We start from the raw sequence: 26,156 nt of genomic DNA, 5'->3' as shown, positions 1-26,156 counted from the left end.
ATAAGGAGATGCACAGAGAATGGAGAGGACAGGTAGGGACAGTCCATTTAGCAGGTATGCTCTTGGGTTCTGCATCTTTTTTTTTTGGTTTGGTGACCTAAATGCAACCATCCTCTAGTACCCACAGGGCAAGATGGAAGGTAACACAGCTAACATGTGTGTGTAGAGTGTAGGCTCTGTAGGGCTGAACTTTAAAAATTATTGAAATAGAGACTTAGAAATTACTTTTAATATGATTTCCATCTCTTTATCCTCCCTCTTGTGTCCCCAGAATCAATCCCCAGTGAAATTTCTATTTTCTGTCTTAACCCTACTTACCCCAGTGGCCACTTAGCAGAAGAGTTTCACTTGTGTCAAGTAAACTGGTCATTTTGTATGTCCTTGTATGGCATGCCACGGAAATGAGCATGAACTCTATTAATATCTGTTCTTACGTAAACCTGATCCATTTTATTCAGTTCTTCAGCTAACGAAGCACTGTGGGAACAGGACAGTCAGAAGCTTGGGAATTACTCTACAAGGAAGAATCTCAATGTTTCTTGGCAAAAGCTGCCTTATGCTCTAGGCTTTCTTGGTAAGAGCCAACAGTAACAAGGTCTTATTCTGGACAGAAGTTTAAATAAATAGACACGGAGTATTTCTGTTTGTCTTTGAAAACTGACACACAGAAATCCCAAAGTTGATTTCAAAGAAGGCTTAATTTTTGTCTGATTACAGACAGATACTCAATTTGGAGGTAGGGGAGTTTTAGTCTAATGAAAGAAAAGAGGGGTCCCAAATAGGAACTTAGTCCCCCTTTTTCTTATTTATTTCCAAATGCTGGCAGGATGGGAATATTTTTTCCTCAATTCTTTGTCAGTTTCCTTAAAGTAAGAAGAAAAAACTAAGAGGCATAAGGTGGCTGAGGTGACTTACTCAGCAATAACTCACTTTCTAGCATCAGTTGCTATTAAATTTCTGTTAAAGTTTCAAAAGGAGCAGCTGAACTGTCATAAATGGTCATACAAAGACTGCCTCATTTGGGGATTGTTGGCAAAGGCTGTAGTGGAGGCATTAGATGCCATTAGGTTTATGCTGTCGTAACTTCTACAACGTCCTTTACAATTTTTCTTGCGCTCTTACATTGCATGAGGAATAAATGAGAACTCGTGGCTAAAAGGTCACATGCAGGTGACCCTATACCCCCGTGCACCCATCTGTCTAGTACTGCCCTGGTGTGCACTGATGGAGGAAAAGAGGGAAGCTCTCTTCCCTAATGGCTTCTTAGCTGGACCAAACACTGACAGCTCTGTGAATATGGTATTAGCACGTTAGCTTCTGTCTGTTAAGCTGAAACCAAGGTATGTGCCATTTGATGCTGTTGCTTGACTCAGGAGATACTATGTGCAGAGGCCTTTTGGTTTCTCTAAGACTGGATCTGGCAGAATATTATTTCAGTGTAAAGATATCATCAGAAATATAAGAAAAAGATGAAAGATCCTGTTTATTCTTGGGTTGTTGGCTTTTGGTTTTTGTTATTCCATGGATAACAGCTAAGAAAAATTACAGAACACAATCTTGCATTCTATATACTGCTGCAAATATGGCAAGAACTAATGTGAGAGAGGGCAGGACTTTTTGTGTTAAATCTATCTGCTTCATGCATTATTCTTCTTCCTTCATGAAATCCTACCTTCAGCCCTCCCTGATATTCTTTTTTAATAAAAAGCTGAACTATGAATTTAAAACTTACAGGAAAAATGTGACCCGATGTATCTTTGCATCCTAGATGAAGCAGGAGCCTGTTTGTCTTGGCCTATGTTTTCTAAATGCCAGTTCACAATATGTTGTTACATTATCTGTAGAAATGTCATCAGGAAACCAAGGAATCACTAGTTAATGCACTGAGTGGCACAATTAGTCTTCAAATAAATCAGGATAGCTACTCAGTCTTTTATATTCAGCATGCATTGCAACAGTTGATGTGCAACAAAATTATCTGCTAAGACCTGCATAAAAATACAGCAATAAAAGAGATATCAATCTTCATAAATGCAGACCAAAATGGAAGGAAATTAGGACCATATGGGGAGCACCAGTGACAAAAATGAGCCATTTATTCCCAAGTCCAAAGATAAATTTATAACTCTCCGTATGAACTGGTTTTCCTGGATGCAAGCATAATGAAATAGAACCTGTATTTTGTTAAGTGCTCAGTATTGCACCTGGCCACCTGAAAGACATTTCTGAGGTTCTGGAAAAAGCCCGTAGGAATCTAAAAAAGGGCAAAAAATGCACTCAGAAAATCTTGATAACAAAACAATTAAAAACCAATACATTTAAAGATAATTGAGAAAGTAGTTAGACAAAGAAATTGTCCCAATGCCCATTTCCTGGGAGTGTGCACTGCACAAGGAAATAGAAGGTCCTTATTCTAAGCACACCTGTGGTAAAATCCCTAATTATAATCATTCAGATCAAAGTTAATTAAAAGCACATCTTTAATATAGCAGTACGCTTTTCCCTACATACCTTCATCTGGGACCAACTCTCTTCTGCCCTCTCTGTTATTTAACTTAAATAGAAACAAGTAGCTGCAAATGTATTTCCCATTTTCTTTTATCTGCCGAACAGTACTGTGTGTTCCAAGAGCACACACGTGTGTGTGTGTGTGTGTGAGAGAGAGAGAGAGAGAGAACAAAATAGTGTCTCACTCTCTAATGCTGTAGAAAGTTAAAAGAGTGACTGCAAATGCATGTGCTTCTTGGGAACTGCCTTTCCTATTGCTCTCTTTGGTTCCCACTGTCCACCACCAAACAGGACAGCTCTTCTGGGAAGTGTCAACATCCCTGTTGATTGTTAGTCTCCTGAAATGACTTTCTGTGTAAAGTGCTGGTCTGGCATTCCACTCACAAACAGGTACCAGGTTCCCCAAGCTATGTGGGATGTGATCTGATTTACCCGGAACATAACTTAAGGAACTAGGATAGGGGAGGGAGATGTAAATGCAGCCATGCAGTTGAAGTCAAATGATCAAAGTGGTGTTTAAAATGCCCAGAAAGTTAAAACTGCATTTCTTATAAGAAAGAATTTTGATAGCATTGCTTACCTGCGTGGAGAGCACTGATGGGCTCTCATGATATTTATGTAATTAACTGTGGCATTATGAAGGATAATAGAGAGAACTTTCCTTGGATTTTTTTTTCTTTTTTTTTTCCCCCAGAAGTAGCTCAAGAGTTTCTCGATGGTGGAAAAATTGGTGGACATTGCAAGGCCTTTGCTAGGTCTTGCAAAATACGGAGCATACTCCAATCCCAGCCTCTTTTCTGTATGTGATTTCCACTCCCAAGTACTGTGTTTTTTTGTTTTGTTTTGTTTTGTTTTGTTTTTTCAATGGAATTTATTTCCAGAGCATTCCCATGTCTCTCTCCTATACAAGCCCATAGCAGATTATTGCTAACAGGCTTAATGTTTTGCCTAGCTAGAGGCTTCCCAAATCAGTTTCCCAATATGCAGTTCAAAAATAAACCAGCCCCCACACTATTGCGACTGCCCATGTTTGTGCTTCACAGAAATCAGATTAGTAATGAAATGCGTCCTCTTTCTGCTCCTTGCCCCCAAAAAGTCAGTTACATTGTGCTAATAAGTACAATAGGACAAATCAGTCCTGAAGCTTATAGTTGAGGTATTAGCCAGAACTTTTGAAAAGAGACTAAAAGTGAAATGTTTGAACTCCTTCGTCTTCAAAATATTTGTCTAGCTTGCTTGCAGTGTGCCAAAATAATTGTGCCCCGTGAGGAGATGTGTCAGTTAGAATTTGAGGTAGGTAGTAAGCTGATTTCCAGGCCAGCTTGAACAATAACTGAACAGGACAAACGTTTCCTCCCTGTGTGGCTTTCTGAGCACTACAACAAAGTGGCATTGCAGTGTTTCATATTGCAGGTCTGAAAGTTTGTGCAGAGCAGGAACAAGAACAGAGTAAGAAGGCAACATATATCTAAACAAAGGTTTTAATATGGATCAAACAGAACAACCAAAAAAAAAAGGGGGGGGGGGGGAGGAGGAAGGGGGAATATGATAGCCACATTTAGCTATGTTCTTTATAAAATCTTTCTAGGAGTTTAGTGTGTTATCTTCCTGCTCATCAGTGTAGAGGAATGCTGAATTCACAAATATTTGCTACCACAGTGGATGATACCTGTTTTTACTGAGTAAGGTGTTTAGAGTTGAAAACAACTGTTTCTTTTAAATGAATAAACATTTTAAAATGTTAGTATGTGTTTTTACAAACATTTCAACTAACTAAAAATGGTAACATGCTATCAAATTATCAACTGAGATAAACTCAGGCTGTAGCAAATTCCTGTTCTGTTCTAATTTCAGAAAAACTAAATTTACCTATTCTGGCCTTGGAAAGAGAGAGAAAGTATGGCTAAAACTAAAATCTCAGCCCCTACTAATTTTTAATATCCTATCCAGAATTTCATTAATCCATTTTGAGATTAAAGTTAGAGACAACTGATTGTGGCAGTAAATACTTAATTGTCTTTCATTTCAAGGCATATTTGTATTCATCTGTTTCTTTAAAAGCTTTATTTTTGTAAAATTATATTTTTCAAGCCAAGAATGAAAGCGAGAAGGCTTGGGTCTCCAAGCTGGTATTCTCACATAATAAACCATTTTACCTAAGTGTTGTTGAGCTCATCACCTTCCTTTTCACCTGAGCATTATTATTATTAGTAAGATAAATAAATGGAAATTGCGTAGTTTAGTGCTATGCATGAAATTCCTCTTGGCAGGCACTGACTGCTCTGTGTGCATGTGTGTATTTGTGTGTTAAAGAATTAGATCTTGCTTTATTTAACAAAACAGTCCAGTTCTTGCCAACCTACTTAGCAGGTGCTTAGCATATTTAAGTTCTTAAAGTTAAATATATGCATAAGCATTTTCCTTACTTGGAGCTTAAATCACAGGTTTTCCATGTTTATGATAATTATTGTAAAGTTGCTTAAAGGCTTGGCATAATAGAAGGTTACTTGGCACTTTTTATGCGTGACAAGCTCTTCCTGGGTAACTCTGATTAAGTACGTAATGGATATTTCATTACAGAATAACTACATGACAGAGGTAGTTATGATAACACTCATATGTGTACACAGCAAAATGCTGAATATTTGTAGTGTCCTGATTCCTGCACTGTGGAAGATAAAAAACACAAGGGATGAATAAAAAGTGAAAAGTGTAGCAGAGTAAAAAATATTTTTTCCAGTTTCCTACTACATCATGAACTGTTGAGTCCAGATAACATGAGATCTGATTGAAAACTCTATTTTATCTTCTCTTAAAATAAATGAAAATGATACTGCTGAGATTTTTTTTTTTTTTTTTCAGCAGAACCCTAGTTCTGTCTTAAATGTAAAAAGCACCAGGTAGTTTGGGGAGAATTTTTGTAGTTTGGCAACATTGATGTTTCCCGTATTCCCATAGATGCTTCCCATTATTGAACTAATAATTCTTACTGTTTCAAATTTATATCTTCTGTTTGCCACAGTGTTTATCAATTATAGGGTTATCATAGCTTTTAAATCATGTAAAATTACAGATTCCTTGAACAAAAGGGATTCAATATACGTAATGCATTAGATTAGTGTGAAAAGCAGCAGAGCCAAGACTTCTGGGAGCAGAGATGATTGCACACAGGCTACAGCAATGTCAGAAAATTTGGGCTTGGACAAAGTATTCTTTTGAATCTAAGGTAAGGTGTCCTTACTGGTTTGGATTTATTACCACTGAAAAATGAAAACAGGAAAACACACACACACACACACACACGAACGGTGCAACGGAACATTGGATCAAACTTGTCTTGAACTGAAACTCAGTCTTGTACATTTTGTTTCTTTCCTTGGTGCAGACGAACAATACAGAAGATGAGGAGAGAGACAGATCTGCATTATTAAGGTAGGAAGAAAGCACCTGTTATTTAATGGCTCTGTGGAAACTTTTGATATCTCATTACCAATCCATATAATATACATCTATAATGTAATGACAGTTGGTTTATTGGAGCAGTAACCTCCCCCCAAAATGAAAATTCTCAAATCTTAATGGTAATGTATATGAACTACACACAGATAGCCTAGCAGGCTAAAGTCACTTGCTGACGCCAGACGTGTATTCTAGATTCTTGGGTGCTTTGACTTTATTTCTTTAATTATTTGGTATTTCTGCTTGTACATGGGTATATCTCTGTATGAGCCTATATCACGGATCACATGTTGGGATTTCCTAAAGTGCAAGGATGAACTGCCTGGTTTCACAAAGTGTTTCAGGGCTTTTCACTGGTGTGGTATTGCATCAAGAGGCTGAGATGTGTTCAGAATTAATATATAAATAACTGTGTGCACTTACCCCTGGGAAGGGGAGGATGTTGGCAGTGAAATCAGCATCTTGATAGCTTACTTTTGGAGCAGAGTGTGGTGGCCAATGACTATACCATATGCAGATGGTTAAATTTGGTGGAGAGAGGAAAACTGATGCATAAACAAAGCTGAAATCCTTTGCTGCATTTGTCAGAAGGATTTGGCTTTTACTAGACTTAAGTTTATGTAAGCAAGCAGTATTTTGTTATGCCCCAAGACTAGATTTTCTTGCATCATTTCTCCAGCATATGACTTGGGGGCTGTCCGACCACAGGACCATAGCTTAGCCAAAAAATTTCTTAAGGGAATATTTTTTACCCATAAGGCTTAAAAATATAGTAATGCCTTCACACCCTTTTATGCATTTTGCAATAGCTGTACTTGGACTAAGCCAACAATCACTGGAAAATCATGGTACATCTTTCAGATTTTGTGGGTTTTGTTCTGAGATTCCACTGAAACACTGCAGTGGATGCCAAGTTAATTGTGCTCTGCAGTGAAAAAGAAGAGGTAAAGTTGTTATAGCTCAGAGCAACTTCAAGTATTTCCCAGATATTTTGGAACACCAGACACTGCTACTTAATCCCACTTAAAATTCTGCTTGCTTTGCCAGAAATGCAGAACATTAATAAACCGCATTAGTTAGGAAATAGCTCTCTGAGTGAAGTAGGGAAGATAATTCAAGGTTTTAGACAAAGCTATTGAAGCAGAGACAAGCTGGCATTTCCCAAAAGCTAATCAAATACTCATAGAGCAATAAGAGACTGTAATATATCATCTGGGAGACAAAAGTCATGGGAGAAGATTTCAAAGGCTACTATCTCTATTTGCCAGCAGGTAGTACCTCCTGGTGTTGAGCCTTTAACATTATAGGAATTGCCAAACACTGCTTGAAGTAATCATCTGTTCTGTGAGAGGGTACTTTCTAAATCCTACTGATTGTGTAGGCCTGGTGGAGGACTTGCATATAGACCTAACTCATATCTGAATCTGAAATACAGGATTTGGTTCAGTAGATAATAACAATTCTGGACATTTTTTCTATGTTTTTGGATCATAATGGAACAACTGGCAATTGTTTGTTTTCTGATTGTACTGAGTATAACTCCTTAGTGTCTTACACAATCATTTGTAAGTGATGATTTGATGTTCATCCACCTTACAAAACAGATGAATTTCAGTATTTGCAATGAGTATGTGTGTGTATTTGTATATATATAAGTATGTATAGATATATGTATGTGTGTTCCACTGTTTACATAATAAAGGTAACAAATATATATGTTCCATTGTTTATTAAATACATACATGTATGAATGTATTTTATAAACAGCAGAACATAATACTAAGGAGACTGGAAATGCTCAGCTTCAACTCTACTGGAATTAGGACTTTCTTCTCAGGAATTTCAGTTCAAGTCTGGGGAAGGAGGGGAATTTAAAGCCAGATTTTCTATCTTGAGTTTGTGTCATAAGTTTTGGTTTAAAAAAAAAAAAAAAAACAACACAACAAAAACAACAAAACTCTTTAAAAATATTTTACTGAATACATTTGACATGATTTTTTTTCTTGCTAAATGAAACTTCTGCAGCAAATCCAAACCTGGTTTGTGTTTCTTTGGGACAGATGGATTCACCCATCTCATTGAACCCAGTATTCACTGGTGTTCATTATTCTACAGCCAAGATCTGGTGAAGATTGGCAACAACTAATTTTTTTCATAGAATCAACTTTGAATATGCCTGTCTCAGAATCAGTGCAGTTATTTTTTAATAAGTATCAGCAAGTGGGCCAATTGCTGTTACGAACTTCCTCAATTTTTTGTTTTTTGTTCAAACAAAATTAAGAGAATGTAGTTGAATAATCACTTTGCAGACCCTCAAGCCAGTAAAGGGTACCACTTACAAAGCTATAAACCCAACTGTTTGTTACTGCATCTCTGCTGGAGTGAAAATGCATAGCGATTTGTTTCTGGTAAAATAGGATGGACTACCCATAACAGGTCATTTCAGATAGCTTGGCAGATTCTTGTCTAAACAGAGAATGAAGCACCTGAATGAAGTGACTTCACTTCTGGCAAACAGGGGCACTACCTGTACTGGGCAACATTGTTGGTTTAAAAAAATTATCTATCACCATCAAAAGGTCACAAATCTGTCAGTCTGCCACCTAAAAAATGTGTACTGCACAAGGATTCATGAAGTAAATATGTAGGAGAGAGCCATAGCCTCAGTGTGTTGTGATGGGAATAGGTACTGTAATTAAGAAACCTGCTCTATGTACTGTAAAGCTTACTGGTTCAGAATCAAAGTGCTGGTATTCTGTTAGCAAAAAATCACCTTTCTCTTAAGTCTAAGCACAATTAAGTGCTGCCCTGTTTCTCAGTATATACATCAGTAGAGGAAAGTGTTATCAAGAGTAAGTGACTGGGAAAGGACAGTAAATCTACTTCAGCTTGCAAAAGTCATGTCTAGCTCTGAACTTAGTGAGACTAAATACCACACGCCTGCCTTCACATCACTGACATTAGATATGGTAGTTGTTGTTTAATTCATCTATATGGTAGAACTAGTTTCTTTGGCAATTCAGGCATTCTCAGATAAAACAGGGTAGTGGTTCCCTTTTTCAGTTACTGCATTTTTGTATCATATTCTAGAATGAAAACTTTTCCTGATGACTTAACTTTGATCAAATTCCTTTTATAATGGAAAAGCGAGGATGACTCTCGCTTTTGGTTAGCAAGCTACAGACTTTCATTTACTTTACTCTGATGCTATTTTAATTTTCTGTAACCAGAGGTGTCTCTCATTTAGCCGGTTTACTATTATGCCCTTTTAAAGCAATTCAGTAGGCTATCACAAGATAGCTATTGACTGATTTTCTGTTTTGTTTCAGAGTGGCTTAACTTGATGCATATACAAATCTGGCAGCTTAGGAACCTGATGTAGAAAAACATGTTTGACAGATACCTATCAGTATGCTTAGCCTGGCAATTTTAATCCCTTTAAATTACATTTGTTATTAAGGGCAAATAAAGTGTCTTTCTTGGGGACAGACATTAGCATATATGGGATTCTAGAAACACTGTGGGGTATTTGTCTTTTGTGAATAATTGATTTTGGCAGATGCATTCTGTTGGGCTTTTTTTGTTGTTACTTATTTTCATGTAAAAGCTAATTGTTAAATATAATTAGATTTACCAACTGTGCTGGGTGAATTCAAAGATAGCTTAGGAACACCCCAGAGCACCACACTATAACCAGGGTAGTGTCACTCATCTGACTGTACATGATGCTAAATACTGTTGAATCTAGTAGGCACAAATACTATCATGGGTCTGTTATTGATACGGGAGACTGATGTTTTGTCCTGCCCAGCTCCATTATATGTCTCCCAGTATATATAATTCCAACGACCTTTTTGAAAAAGATGTGCAAAGTAGCCAGAGGGCTTAGAGTATAAAATTTTAGCAATGTAAAACCAATGTAGTCTCACCTATCAAGATAGCTTTGTCAAAAATGATATAAAACTAGCAAGTCCACAAAAAAAAGGTTTGAAATGGATGAAAGTATGTTTTGAAGGAGAGGATCATAAGGCTGATGTTTTACTTCCCTCCTTTTCTCTTCTAACATGCTCTTCATAAAATATGCAAATGAAATGGCAATTAAACTGAAGATCAAGGATGGCAAAATTGATGAGCAAAGGTTCACAAAGTCAGGCTCGTCAAGAGAAGGCTAGTCCAGTGATTTTGGGCATTGTATGTAGGTACTTAGGGAAAGATCCAGACTAAATGGGTGCAGGTACATCTTCTACTCATAGATGTGGAAGGATCGTCATGAATGTTTGTAGCTAATGTGATCTGCTTTCCAGAACCAGCTCAGCTCTGCCGTATCTGTCCATGTGTGTGCATGCACTCTTGAGTCCTATACGTTGATATAGAGTATGCAGCAGGGAGTATTTCAAGTGGATTTGATGAGAATGAAGCCATAAATTATGTAACTGAAACTCTTTGTAAGTAGGTATTGTGCCAAACATTGAGATTTCATTTTTAACTTTCACTTTGGGAGGGGAGGAGGAAGAAATTTTAGAGTATTTTCCAAATGAAAGTGAATAGTTTTCATCCAGTCACTAGTAAAATTAAATCCAATGACAACTGACATGTGCAAAATCCTTGGGAAGTGCTGTTGGCAGTCATTATAAATTGTAGTTCAGTGGGTTCCCTTTCAGCTTTGGGGGTTTGACAGTAGATCTCTACAGAAGCTTTAAGTTACTGTATTTCAATCTGCAAGTATAATTATTCAAATTTCCCTAATTTCCCCTTAAAAGCAGTCATTAAAATTTGCTGACATTTCACCCTTTCTTCAGGGAGCATGGCAGACTGAGGAAGCAGCAGTTTTCCAGAATTTATGCCAAAGCAAAGTTTACCTTACTTGCTGTCAAGTAGCTTATTTTTCACGCAGCTGTAAAGCAGGTGTCTGTATCTCAGTATAACTACTGCTCCAGTAAATTGAATGAGGCAAGTACTAATATCCTTGAAGGCTGAAACAACTTTGAGGATCATGAGTCATATCAGCCGTGTGGGTGGAGCTGAAGAACTGGAATTACACGAACTGTTTCCTTATTGATTTCTTATGAAAATACAGTTTATTTAAATTAAGAGCTTTGGGCAGTGTACGTAAAAGGAGAAGGCTGTCCAATTTGCAGTAGGTACAGTGCTGAGCTACAAAATCCAGAGTTTGTCCCAACTCTGAGATTGGATTTGCTTTACAGACTTTCACAGTCTGTCTCTCATATTAAATTGCAGCGTCTCAATGCTGGCACCTTTCTTTGCTACTCTGGAATAACAAGGCTGCATTTCTGGATCCAGTTAGTGACGTTATCTTGACTGGGAACTGAATGTGATCACCTTGGGCTTTAACTGACAGTGATAAACCACACAGGGAACCATTTTGCAACAGGGCTTTTTCCTAACTTGAGGTAGTTAGTAACCGTCTCTCATTTAAGCCTTACCTAAAGTAGTGTAGCTAATTGTATTTCTATTCTGAAATGTTTTATGATGGCATATAACTTGATAAGCCAAAGTTGCATTTGCTCTTAGCTCTTCGTAATTCGAGACAAAATTCTTCTCCAGAGAAACTATACGGCAGTTATTTCAATGAGAGGAAAAATGCTGGAGAACTGAGTCAAGAAACACGTTCCCAAGTCAGAGCCCTTGTTAAGAACTACAGATTTCAAACATATGTTAATTATACTTTAAATTACAGATTTATGTTCTGTCTGCAACTTCAAATACTGTGAAGACTTTTTTTCTTCTAAATTTTTCTCTTTTCAACTATTGCTGCATCAAACAAAATCTGCCCGTGTTTTGAGAATTGCCAGCTAATTGGGCTTCCTAATTATCATAAAGTGTGTCGGTGCTTTATAAAGCATGCTGCTGTTGTGTGCTGAAGTGATAGTGTAATTCAATCATACGCAAAATATATAAATAGCCATCTCTTTTTGCACGTACAGTAGATATATGCTGTTTGTGGGCGAGCTCTTGGCTACAGGGACAGAGATGTTGTGGTGTTAATGGGCAGCACAGAGGCATGGGGAGCAGAGCGGTGCAGGCTGGGCTCCTTGCTGTTAGTGCACCCCTGCCTGCCAGTGTAAGCAGCTGTGGTAATGCAGCCTCATCCTGGGCTCTCCTTCTGGAGCAGTTCCTTAGCTTTAGAGGCAGTTAACGAGTAAATCTTTCTTCACAGGAAGAAAGAATCTTCCTTCACAGGAAGGGTATGAAAGAAAGCGTCTCAGAGCTGATTTTATTTGCTGCTGAAATGCAGAGCAGAACTCTGTAACTAATTGAATTTATCCTAGCTTCCTACCCTAGCTTCAATATCTTCTGTGTTTTTTAGTACTCAGACTTCATGGGAAAGGTGGTATGCAAAGATGTTTTCATAAAATGACATTGTCAGTGTGGAATATTTTAGGCTTTTGTTTTTATTCTTATGGTCAAATACATTTTGCACTTTGGGATCTGTTCATTTTGAGAAATATTGAAGATCTCTATTGTCTGTTGACTTTGTTACTGTTCTACAGATATACCTTTGACAAGAGCTGAGCCTGGAAAATGTAGCAGATTATGAATTTTATGAACACCTTTCTCTGAAATGGCACTTAGGATGTGTGGTTTTCTTCTGGTGTGACATTAATGCTGTTTATGGCACAGCAGGACTGTCAAGAGAATTTGAAAATTAGAGGATATGATTCATCATAAAAACAGTGGTAATGTTATTTTCCATGACTACTGGCCCATGATATAAATCTGGATCAGATCTTGCTTTATTATTGAGACAGAATTTTGGCAGGTTGGGAAAGTATTTCCCTGATATTCCTTGAAGCTTTCTTTGATACCACAGGCTCTTGAGCTGTATAATTTTACTTAATTGTTTCAGAATAATGTAGTAGCTGAGAGTAATGGCAAAAAAGGTGGAAAAAAACCACAAACCTCTCAGCACAAGAGAGCAGAAATTCTAGTCAATTATTGTAACACCCTGCAAAACGTTTCCAGAGAGGATGGAAGTGGCCTGAAAAGACGTTCCTGCTCATTTCAGATTGCCAAAGAGGAGATCATCAGGCCCACTAATTAATTGTCAAGTTTAATGAAGCATTCTGAACCTTGAGTTTGAAGGCACTTATAAACCACTAGCAGTATGCAAAGCCTCTGATTTTCCCTTATTTCATAATAGTTATGAATTTGTTCTAATATTTCAGCATCCCTGCATTCCCAGCATGTGGGGTTGAAATGCTCTGTTTTGCTTTGGTTTACCTCCAAGCTGAAGACTCAATTATGGTTAACTTCAGTGAATTAATTAAAGTAAGTTTTGGCTCTTTATGTAATAGTGAAATTTTGGTTGCTAACAAAAATATTATTTATTGTTGGTTTTCACTGCACATTCCTCTGAACGCTTGTGATAAAATATTTCGGGGGTGGGGGGGTTAATGTCACTACTGGGGATGATGCTGCAGAGACTCTTTCAAAGTAATGGGGCATCCTTTTTCTATTACCACTTAAAGGACTTGAAAGCAATGTTCTTATTCTGCAAAGAAGGCTGAGAGAATTTTCTTATTAAGTAAATGTTCCAATACCCTCTTGTCATGTGCCACAGGCTTTTACCTTAAAGGAATAAGGGAAAGCATTGGTAAAATCCAAACTCCTAGCATGAAGAAAAGGGACCTGTTTCAATAGGTGTGGTGTACAGTGCATGGTCTGTGCTTTAAAACCTCTGTGCAAATGTCACAATTGAGGGGAACAGAAAAAGGCTTGTGCTGTGATATGCACTTAAAACATTTTTTTTTTTTTTTCTGTTGAGGAAAAAAAAGAAAGTACTGCTGTGCACATCACACATCTGACACTTGCAGTCAGCGTCCTGCAGCAGCAGGTCTAGCAGGCAGCCGTCCTCAGCTAATGATGCTTTTTCCTCTCCCCTTCTGCCTTCTATTATTTGAGCGCTGCTTCTGTGATTGTGCTTTAGATTTTAAAATATGTATCTGTCTTCTTCTGATGTGTCTCACTGTTCCTTCTCAAAACACAAACTTAGTTTCACTGCCTTGTAGTTAATTCTTAGCTCTCCAAGAGGTTGCCTTATTCATGGGGGACTGTTCTGTACCCTTCGTTTCACTGCAGAATGTTTTATTTTCAGATCACTCTGGGTCATCTTCTTACCATGTTTCACAAGAGTTTTTAATCCAAAAAGATTTCTTGATAAAAACTTTTAGGAAGACCCATATCCCTCTGCAGAGTGTTCCTTCCTGATAATACAGGATGTTTTGGTGACACTTCATTGAGTGTAGAATGAAAAAGCTTCTAGCCAGCTCTCTGATAGTGGATAAGTGTTTTGCGAGTATTACAGCTGACAGCTGATGTTCTGGGTGGCTGTGAATTCATTCTTGTTTATGGCCAACGTCAGAAATTCATTAGTAACTGTGTAACTGGATACTGTTCAACATCTGAGTCATAATGTGTTACTCTGATTAGAGTTTGTTGTTAGATAAATTTACACTGCCATAGACCTTCAGATAGCTTTCTCAATATGAAGCTACTGGCAACTGGAAAAAAGATTTGGTTTTATTTTTGAAAGGCAATTTTGTGCACTGCTTGGATTCTGTCATGAAGGGAAATGTTTGTAATTATTTCCCTTTTCTTAAGCCACATTGCTACTAGGAAAGGAAAGCCCCATCCTTGTTTGTAGGAGTCTTTTAAAGGAAAACTCTTTTGCTGAGGAGAGAAAGCAGAATGAAATGTTTTTCCTAGTTTTTGATGCAATGATTGCTACCGTTTTATGGAAGGAATGGAAACTCTGGAAGTTTCATTTTTCTGTTAGTCCAGTTGTGGCTAACGAAGACATGGGACAAGTGGATGGTGCCTCCAGGCCCCTGCTGGGGTTCTCTGGTAGGTAGCACTGTGGCAGTCAGCACCAAAAGCCAACAGTGCTTAGGGACATGGCTCTGGAATTTCAAAAACTCTCTCTAATGTCTGGGCATGACTGGAGCTAGGGTTTGGTTTAACCCCTAGCAGTGTTTTAGAGTCTGTAGGGCTCTGCTTCTCCCACTGCGCACAGGCAGTGGCACTGCCCAGGCAGAATAACTGGGAGCATGCTGTTGGCTTTATAAAGTCCCTTTGCAAACTGAGGCAGAGTTTTGACTTTAAAGAAACACATATATTGGCTATTTTGTTCTTACGCTTTGAAAGATAACCTCACGTTGCATCTATTTATCAAACTATGCACAACACCGTGATCTTGAACACTACTGTCATCCTTTTTATTTTTATTTTTTCCCAAACATGATATACTGATTTAGTAGAAGGTTGCTAAATTTGTATTACAATCACTATGCTATACAGTGGGCAGTAAGCAAGCTGTTGTTACATTGGGCTTGGCCAGGTATGTGTTTGAATATGTAGGTCAATCTGCAGTTTAACAGTTAAGGTTGCCACTTTTTCAGTGACCGCTGAATTAGTTTCTTGGATACTGATTTTTATTTATTTATTTATTCATTTAATGGAACTGATTTCTTTGCCACCTAGTTTTCCAAAGAATTTTCCATTTCCCTTCAGGGCTTTCCAAAGGTCTGGCATTTTTACATCAAATATGTTACATCCAACGTTTTTCCAAATAATAATGGGGATATAGTGAATTTAGTGAACCTTCCTAAAAACAAAGTCTCTGAACCTGCTATGGTTTCATTGTAATATGTTGAAATGGATATGTCAGCAGCAGCATTTTTCATCCTAGATTTCAAGTTCAGTACTTTTCCATATAAATAACATATTCCTGAGTTAATGGAAAATTCATGCTGAGCTACTTCATATTGGCTAGCTTTGCGTGTCACCTCCGATGTTTCTGTTGGCTGGCAAAAAGGGCTGGTATTTTCTATTTATCAGGTCTTTTGACTCTTTCTCTGCAGCGAACTAAATCTAATAGCCTGCAGGTGGAACACTTCAAATATAAAAGGAAAAGATGGCTGATTACATGGAATGCCAGCAAGCTTCCAATCACACTGCTGAAATGTTGTTTCTAAATCAACTCTGAGATTTAACTTGTTTGACTTGTTTGATGATTTTGAAAAATAATTTTATAAATCCGAGAAGGGTGATGTCTGGATCGTTTACTCCTTTAATGTGAGCACAAATGAACAAATATGTTAGAACTGTCGAGGTAAAAATATCTATGAAACAAACAAAAAAAAATATGGTGCAACCTTGTTAGGTTTTAGTTTCAGCATGAAAAAAGCTGTCTTTCAGAGAAAGCTCTGAGAAGTCTGCTGCTTACATTTTTTAACTTGCTTGCTCTAGAGCCTGTACAAAACTGTTAACAGGAAGGACTATATGCTGACTGAAATTCAGACTGTAGTTGGATTTTTGCTGTCTTATGACTATGTATCCTTACCAAAACAAAAAATCTAAGAAAAAGTTTTAGCTAAGCTCTTACAATTGTCAGCTTTCATCCTTTACCATTGGCAGTTTAAAAACATAATGTGGTGTCACAGATACAGTATGTCATTAAAACTGCATGCTGCAGCTGTTTTCTCATGGAAAATGTTTTTCCACTAAAATCCTTGATGCATTTTTTTTTTCATTGCCCCCCCTCCCCCCCCCTTCAAAATACAAAATCAACAACTCCTTCACCATCTGCTCTTAGGAGAAGCAAAATGACAGAAGTTTTCAGCAGGGTAGTTAGAACCCCCTTCTTCTCCCCAGTTCTGTTCTTAACTTTGTATATTTTAGGTTTTCTTAATTCTGTGGTGCAGAAAATTTAGTGGTTTGTTTTTTTTTTTTGTTTTTTTTTTTTTTCAAAACCACAATTCTGTATGAAAAAGAACTTCCATATCCTCATCTGTTCAAACAACTGTATCCCTTTGTAGTCTGTAGAATCCTGTGGGAATATTTTGTATCATGGTTTCTTGCTTTTCTTTTGTTTTGTTTTAAGAGATTTGTTCAGAAGATCTGGGATTGCCCTGCAAGATGGTAACAGGATTTTGAACAAGCTGTACATAATTAAAATTGAAAAATTTTCTAGAACGTTGTGGTTTGTTTTTTTTTTTTTTGAGAATATTTTAAGCCTGGTCACATCTGAGCACCAAGAAAGACCATACAAGAGTTTATGAGACTTGTAAAAGTGTAATATAGTTATGCTGGGAAAACAGATGGTGAAAGTACAGTGTGGGTGGACTCCTGGATAATATCCATATAAAGCCTACAGTCTCAGGTGTCACGAAACCCTAGGGAAAATACAGTGTCATTTTGCAATGAAGCTGACATATTGTTGGGCAGCCAAGTAGGGAGTACATTTACACCTTGCTCCTGCCAAAGCTGTGGTGCAGTCAGGGTAGGACTGCAGGAGCCAGAAGTACAGCAAGCACACAGACTGTCCAAGCTCCGGGATGGGAGGCGACACCCTTATCCCTTATATTTTGATGTGACAGACAGCTTGTTTAGTCTGCCTTCAGTGGAGCTGAAAGGTGTGAGGCAGGTTAATGAAAATATTATGAAGTGGTCACCAGGAAAATACAAGAATCTTACAAACGTTACATCAACATCCCACTTCATTCTCTGTCTCTGAAAGAACTTCATCTATTTCATTCTGAATGCATTTGCTCTGTCTGATGCCAAAAAGAGGTTCATTTTTAAATACACCTGTAAAGCAGCAAAGTATTTAATTTATTATATAGTTACGAGTGCATCAGTGGTTTGATTTAATTTGGGATTTTTGTTTGAAACATTTCTATATGTCTGCTTGTCTACTGCAGTCTGGTAGCTGAAGCTGCTTTATAATGTATGCAAAAGAACAGCTCTGGGTACGTTAATTCAGGTTAGCTGAACTAACATTAGTTTAGTTTAGAGCTCCATGTAGATTATAAAAATCAAATTAGGAGCTTAAATACTGAGAGAATGGAGCCCATGCTGAGCTTTGGGCTCTCTCTGGCTAAGTGAGAAATGCCTGTAGTTGAGCTAGCTGGTTTAAAATTAACATGACTGTATCTACGTGCTCTGTTATGGTTGTAGCAGTGACCACTGGAGAACTGGTTGCAAGTTCCCAGGAAAATTATGCTAGGAATACTTGAAAATAACCAGGATATGAATCTGTACATTTTGTTCTTGTACTGTCTCGTATAAATTGACTTTTTGTGACAGGCTACAAGTATTTTCATATCAATTGAGTGACAAGCCAAACATGTGCTAGTAATGTACTTTTTACTCTGGTTCACAAAGCTGCTATTTGAAAGCAGCACCCTGACAACGCTTGAGATGGAACAAAGTTTCTTTTGGAGAAACTTTATGTCTTGTTAATGACTTCTAGGTGGTTTATTTTATCAGCAGGAATCTCTTCCAGTTCAATTTGAAATTGGCAAAATGACTATTTGCTCCTTTATTACCTGCCCATCAGGCTGAGATACTCATGCTAGAAATATTTCTAGCTATGCAGTTCGCATATCAGCATCCATATAAATCAATTTTTGTGAGAAGGTTGACAATTTTACTTAATTACACTGTTTTAGGAAATCGCATTTGGTGGCTTCTGCTTCTTCTATCATCTAGAATGCTACTGGAACACCTCTCACATCCTGCTCACGCTACCTAGTTAGCACAGGCAACTAAGTTGGCTGCTAACTTCCACTTAGGGCTCTTTCTTACTCCCTGCTTCAAAGAATAATGTTCATGCTGAATTTTGATTGCTTTTGAGGAGATGGCTTTTATGTTATTCAATAACCAGGTAATTCAAAATTCAACTAAAACTTTCATTTTGACTGTTGGAGATCTCTGAACTCCTTCTAGTCTCCCTTTCATAATGTGACAGAGTATAAGGATAGGTTTATCCACCTGTGTCTGTTTGGGGCTTCTTATTTTGTGTGTTTTGTTGTGATATTGTTAAATCTTGGTAGGCAGGACAAAAAGCTTTGGCAGATAGACTTTCAGATGTTCCTGCTGACAAGGTTTCATCAACAGGTGAAGCAGTTCCATTGTCATTTTTGCAGAATTTGAGAAATTACGTTTCTGAAGGTGAACAGTTCTGGCATTTGTTACACTGTTGTTCCTTACAGTAATTCTCAGTACTTGGACACACATATCTGTACCTTCGATGTATTGCCAGCTTTTTCTTCTTATGTGAAGTTGGAAGTAGTATTTTAGCTTTCAGTCAGGCCTTATATACTTGTTTACTCAAGCCATATTTTATTGTAAAATATTCTCTAGTGCTGTTAACATTACAAATTCCATTAAGACTAGCTGCAAGTTCTCACCTCAGGCACTGTTTAACCCCTCAAGAGATCAGGTTATCAATTTACTCTGAAAGAATGATATTGACAGCCAGAAGCTGCTGTAACCTTCTCTTGTTTTCACCCTTATCTTCAGATAGTACAGAAAATGGTGCAGAAAGAGCCCCTTGGGTGGGTAATTTTCCTGTTGAAACACATGCATAAGTGCCATTAATACTAATGGACCGCATAAGTAGATATTAAAGGGCAAACCATGCATATGTTTTACTACCAGTGTCTTACTCTGCCTGATCATTGCTTATCAGGGAAGATAAAGGTAATGGTGGGGGAGAAAGGATGGTTTACTTCTTCTGCTGTTTGTAATTTAAACCAGTCGGACAATGCAAGAAATAAACATTTTAGGGACAAGGCTTTGAGGGAATGTGTTTCCTAGCTCCCAGGGACTGTGATTAATCTCAATTTTGTGTGAGTTTCTGCTGGGAGATAGTCATTGGTGTGAGAAACATAAAGGACAAAAGGAAAAAATTCTGCATACACCTTTTTTTTTTAAGGCAATTTCCTATCCAGATTGGAGTAATATTTTGTCTAGTTTTCTCAAAAACTAAAAATAATGTAATCGTGTCATTGTTCTCCACCAACTTTCTGAACCGTTCCAAGCCCAAGGTGTTTGTAACCTACTGAAAGTTTCTAATGTGATATTTAAAAGCCAAGGTAGTAAAACAGGTTCACATTACAAAAATAGACATATTATTACATTTGGGTAAGGATTTCTAATGCAGTTTTCTCCAGCCATGCTGCTGACAGCTGTAGGCCATTAGGTCATATTTGATTCCAAGAGATGCCACACATTATCTCCCAGAGTCACTAAAATTAATGAAAATCATCTCAGCATCTGGCCACCCACTCAGAAAATAAGTTCCTTTCACTAAGACAGGCTGATGAGTGGTGAAGATTTACCAGTATTCTCTGAATTTCTGCCAGTGCAATTTCAAGATACTTTTAGTATTTGCTCTCAGTTATTGTACTTCTGTCTTCCTTTGATAGGAAATATAGATGCAGTCTTAATTTGGTCTATGGATTTCCCAAGACAAGCAATGAAAATTATATCCTAGCTTGCAAAGAAAGAACAGGCTGATGCTTGTGAGGGTTGTCAACATTTTCAGATGAACCTGCATAAAGGGATCCACTACTAATCTATAGTTAGTTATGGGCTGCTTTGCAGAAGTACCAAGATACCAGGGCTGTGCTGAGTAGAGTACAAGAACAGCTGCCACTGCCCTGTTACCCCAGCCATCCACCCAGCTGGGCTAAGTGCTTGCATGCATGTTGCCTTCCTGAGCCAGCACTCTTGAAATAGACCTGTTTGGGCCCTGATGTCTACCTGTCAGTAAAAGTTGAATTCTGAGTGTAGTTGATGCAATGAATGTTTTGCAAAATTGAAAGAGAGTTGGGGGGAGGGGAGGTAAAAATAACTGCAGAAGAGCAGCCACAAAAAAGAGAACCAAGTTACACAGTAAGTTCATCTAAAGCTCATATATAAAGAAGGCTGAGTGCTATAGTGAGCTTTGGACTGCTGTTTGAGGGAGGGTAACATACAGCCTATGTTACATATAGGGAGGGTAACTCTCCAATGGTAAGTAACACACAACGAAAGAACTTTACCCATTTTCCTAAAGTATTGTTAAACAGTTGGCAGAAATGTAAAAAAAAAAGTAAAAGGACTCTCAAAAGAAACAAGCACAAAAAGGTAACTTTGTGTACTTCCCAGAAAAGGAGAAATCAGAATGCTTTAAAATAGTGTGGTGTATTTCAGTGTTTTGTGTGGAATGTGATAAGCAGATTACTAATTTACTGCAGTAAGCTAAAATAAATTATCAACAGCACTTAAAAAAATAAATAAACCCCACCAAATTAACAAACTTGAATTCTGTAATACCTAGAATTGCCAAAAAAAAAAAAATTGTTACCATATTTTTGCATCAGTCAGTTTCAAGTGTACATAAACTAGAAATACAGTGATAAGCATGTTCAGTAGCAACCTGCTGGTTTTGGCAATGATGTGCCTCAGCACTGGGTACCAGAAAGAATTCTTTAATTTATTTGGCAATATCATTAGTTCATCTTCCAACTGTGGGTAACAAGCTGGACACCAGCTGGTACCATCAATATATATATATTTTCATATTTCCTAACGAGAATTTTTGTTTTTGATTGCTGGTATATGAGGGCTTTCAGGAAGCAAGTCAGTAGTTATGGTAGTTATGTTCTTCAGCCCTTTGAGCAGAGATTCTTACAGTGAGCAAGGTCAGGTTAAACTTTTTTTCATAAAAAACCTGAATAAAAGCGTTTCACAAATCATTGAACTGGGAAAAAAAATCCTTGAGATAGCGCACTGTCGCTGTGTTGGGATATACTATGTGTACTTACTATTAATAATAAGTACTTTTTTCTTTCTTTTTTTTTTTTTTTTTTTTTTTTTTTTAACTGGTTTCTCATCTGTGATTATTTTCTAGATGTGAAAACAAGGCAAATTGAATTACAAGGTCATGACATACCTCTTTTTGTTCTCCTGTTCCTGACCTTTTTCTCAGTGCTGCCTTGGTTTATTGGTGTTGTTGGTTGTTTGTAGTTTTTGTATGTCTGTGGGTTTTTTTTTTGTTTGTTTGCTTTTCTTTTTTTTTTTGATATGCCAAGTTCCCTGTAAACCTCATGCTTTCTTGGGCTAAGACAGATATAAATTGACTGAATCACAATTAATGACCCCCTAAAGTTGATGAGCTAAAACCAGCTTCTTTAATATTTAGTAATGTAAGGAAAAAAGCAGTTTATCTTAGGACTTTAAAATATATTTGTAATAGATACAAGATAAGCAAAGACGTGTGCACATATCTTACTTAGGTAATACTCAAGTTTTAGTCTGGGTAAAACTTTTTTTTTTTTTTTCCCCTGAAATAACATTAAGGCATACGAGGATAACACCGAGAAAAACAAGTGCTGGAGCTGAACAGTACATAAGTCGCCTTGGGATACAGTTTCCTTTGTCATTTTGTGATCCTTTGCTGTTGTGTTTTGAAGTGTGTTGCCAGATGTGTATATCACATAAAAACAGCAGTTTGTGTAGGCAACTAATAGAAAAATCAAAAAAGGTGGTAGTGATGGGCTGGGCGAGTCTTTTTCGTGGAGACGGTAGTACCTAACTGCCATGGAAAGTTCTGTCTGTAGGTGGTACTTTTGCACAAAGAACACGTGGTAAACAAACTGTTGACAGAAAAATGTTTCTATAATCGGTGTAAACATATTGCATGTGTTCACCAACATGTCTGTGTTTACACAAAAAAGAAATTTATTATGACCTAGAATGTGAATACCTAAAGCTCACATTCAGAAAATGTCAGTTTCCAGAAACTGCAAGTAGAAATTTGTAGAGCAGTTTAACAAAGCTAAGCTTGCTTAGCAGAAAGAATTATTTTAAAACTTATTTATTGCTTTGTATCTTGATAGAATTTCAGTGAGTCTGCAGTTGTATGACAGTCGCCAGCCTGGCTTTCATGTTGAGAATGAAAAATTTACTTTCAAGATGCTAGTAATGGAGAATTATCTTATACTTTTTGAAATGTTTTCATGTTTTACATACAGTACTGATTTCTCTTCTCTACAAAAAGAAGACACATTTCGTGATCTATGGTACAAGTATGTCTTTTAACAAGCTCTCAGATCAGGCATGTGTGCAAGACTGTCATTAGGTGTCAGTGAAACATAAGTGAGGGGTGATTGTACTAGGTCAGCCAGAGAGATTAGTGACCTGAGGACAACTGCCAAGGCCTCAAGATGTTAATACTTGGTCTTTTTTTCTTCTTTTTGTTCTTTTTTTCAAAAACAGAGGTGAAGAAGAGAGAAAACTAATAAAAGACAATACTGCTGCAGTTCAAATGCTTTTGTTTGTCTCTGTATAAGGAAAAGCATTGTATTACTTCTTGAAAATGTGGAAAACAACCATCTTCGTAATTTTGAACGTAGGCATAGATATTTGTAGTACTCCGGGAGTTCCAGTGTTAGTTTTGGCTGGTTGTTAAGGTTGGCATAAACCTTAGTATCTAAGCTGTGTGACAGCAGCATGTTCTTCATCACTCAGTATGAATCCCCATTGTTCAGTAAATCTGGGATTTGTTTGCCACTCATCAGGAGTGTTGATGTGTCACAGAGATGGCCCTGCTATTCCCCCTGTGTGGTTTATCTCCATGGATCAGCAGCACAGTGTTTTTGCAGATGTTATCAGATACAGTCAGATAGAAAATTGTTGCCTTGTGGCTGAAGATCTTTCAAAGTTCTGATGTACCAAGAGGTTATGGGTGTTTTCGTGAGATCTTCTTTGCTCTAGTGTGTGCAGTCTGTTAAAATGGTTCTTTTTTACTGAGAACATGATGGCCTGCCAGATGTTGTCAATTGTGAGGTATGTTTCCTTTGTGTTACTATGTTTTTGTTTCTGTTTGTAAGAGCTGATTCATCCCAAATGCCAAGGGAAGGCACTAAGGAGAGTTTTGCCATGCTTCAGAGTAGCCGATAAAGCATTTTGAAACCTTCCAGATGTGAGTTGGACAGTGAGATAGGCTTGGCTGTGAGACCAATGATAACACCCAGCCCTTGGCCTTTTCAGTGGGAATGCTGGTGGTGCTGCCATTTGGCCTGCAACAGGAGCTTGGTGTGGGTGATGTGAGTGAGTGCTCTTAGAGTGAGTTATGTCTCTGGTGTGCATGGTGACAGACTCTAGAAGGTGATTTCATTCGATATTTTCCAAAGCACTCCTGTAAAAGGAGAATTGGGAACCAACATTTCCATGATGGATCAGTAGATCTGAACACCTAGCTCGCTCAAACCTCTCAAATTTTATACTAGGCTGCTGTGCAGCGCTTTGGTGCTAGCAGTACTACTCACTTGCATCATTTTCATCCTGAAGTCACTTATATGCTCCAGCGATGCAAAACATTTTATTCCAACTGCAATGATGTAGCACAGGTCCTACTGGTGATCATGATAGCTTTTCATGGAAACAGAGTTAGGGAATGACTAAACAGAGCAGAACTCTGAAATTCTGCTTCATCAGTGGGGTTAAAAATAGCAACATCAAAAAGCAGTAGAATATATATAAAACATACAAGTGTGTGTATGTGTGCATATATATGCATATAAGGGAGTCTGTTTTTCTTTTTTCATTCAGTGGAATGCCAAAGATATTCTATGATGAAGGTCCAGCATGGTAAAGACATTTTGGTAGTTTTCCTGCAGATTCTTAGGACTTTGTACTTTATTCTTGATTTGTCATTCTGCTTTTAGACATTTTAGTTCGTGTTATTGAAAGACTTGCTTTATATTAGTGTCTGTTTGAATGTCATCTCTGTTCCTTGTCAAAACTGTGAGTTTTACATTGTACCTATGTCCTCAGTTGGTAGGTATCTTGATGTGTTGCTGAAAACCAAATTGTTTTCACTGTTAACAAGAAAGTACTTTGGGGATTTTCCCAGATTTTGTAAAAACAGTAGTTTGATTAACCTTGTTCTTAAATTATGTGCTACATAATAAAATATTTTAGTTTTCATTAATGCCTTTATAAACTCAGTAAAGGAATTTAATCAGAGTATTTTTTCATCATAAAATCTGGACTGTAATAAAAATAAATAAATACCTTCCCCACAATTTTTATGTCATTTAGCAGTGTATATAGTGTCCGTCCAGATGTGATACTGATCAGAGATCACAGGTGATTTGATCTTGCAACCAAATTTACAGCCAGTCCCCCCCCCCAAGTTTTAGAAAATTTTGAAATCCTTATAGATTGATTGAGGTGACTACTGGACACGTGTAAACCAAAAAACATTTGTAGTATACATTTTAATGAAATGCAAAATTCACAATGGATTTTGCATCTGTTACTTTGACAAAGCAGCTGATGCTTTGACCCCCATGGCCCGCTCTGAAGCATGGCAAAACTTTCCTTAATGCAATGTGTGCTATTCTCTCCTTCCTTCAGCATATAGGACTAGTTAGCTCTTACAAACAGGAACAAAAATCTAATAATGCAAGGGAAATGAATATATACTACTGTTCTGTTAAGACAGTTCGTAACATTTCAGCCAAGTGCTTACTTCAAAGCAAAGAGAATAAAATGCAAGTATAATCTTGTTTTCTTATCTCTGAATTGCTCCCTGTTTACTTCTTTCAATATAGTAGGCTGCTTTTCTGTTGTATTAGCTGTAATTTACTTCGAGGCATATATTGAAAGAAGGAAAACTAAACTCTGAAAATACTTTGTCCTGCAGTTTTCCTATTATTTTTCAAGCCATACTTTAGTTAAAATTGAATGAATAGTTTCAGGTTAAGACATAATTATTTTAGTTAAAAAACTTCCCATTTTTTCGTTGTTGTTTGTTTGTTTTTGTTTTTGTTCCCCCCCCCAAATGCACACAGGACTACAGTATCAGTTTCTGTCTGCCAGCTCCACAGACTCTGCCTGTATCTCTGGATTTCTTCCTAGCATAATAAGATCTTACTAAGATGTTCCTGAAACAGGCTGCTGTGGATGCCAAAGAAGAAACTGAAAACCTGTTTCTAACCTGGAGATCTTGGGTAGTGAATAGGTGATAAAAATGGATGAGGGGCTTTCATGCTGCTATTACGATCTCTTAGCTCCTGATAAGGAAGGTAGAAGCTTGGGAATCTTTAAAATGGAAAGAATTATTTTAGTTTGTAGTAGCTGTTTAGAATGGTAGCAGGCATTTGAGAAGAACAGAAGAAGTATGAGTGCATCAGAACAGAACAGCAAAAGTGTTTAATACACTGAATGGACAAAGCTCTCCTTCCCACAGGTTTTTGCACAGATGGTCTTGGGGCAGTGCCAGGCACGTACAGGTGCAGCAAACCTTCCCCTGGTCCTCATTCCCTTGAAGCAGCTCTCAAACTCACAGTTCCTCAAATCTTAGGAAATGGATTGCTTTTTGCTTCTCA

General features: G+C 37.5%; 1 protein-coding gene across 4 annotated transcripts in view; it reads left to right on the top strand.

Annotated features, from left to right (window-relative positions):
• FAM13C (family with sequence similarity 13 member C) overlaps positions 1-26,156 on the top strand; it is a 130,715-nt gene that overhangs the window by 34,558 nt on the left and 70,001 nt on the right. For all 4 annotated transcript variants that reach the window (XM_084526150.1, XM_084526151.1, XM_084526153.1 and 1 more), the window contains one exon: positions 5,894-5,940. In XM_084526150.1, the coding sequence (XP_084382276.1) occupies positions 5,894-5,940 (47 nt within the window). The remainder of the gene's footprint in view (positions 1-5,893; positions 5,941-26,156) is intronic.

Source organism: Aythya ferina (assembly GCF_964211825.1).
Source record: "Aythya ferina genome assembly, chromosome: 7".
Lineage (NCBI taxonomy): Eukaryota > Metazoa > Chordata > Aves > Anseriformes > Anatidae > Aythya > Aythya ferina.
The sequence above is the reverse complement of the archived record's forward strand: the minus strand, read 5'-3'. Positions and strand labels throughout refer to the sequence as shown.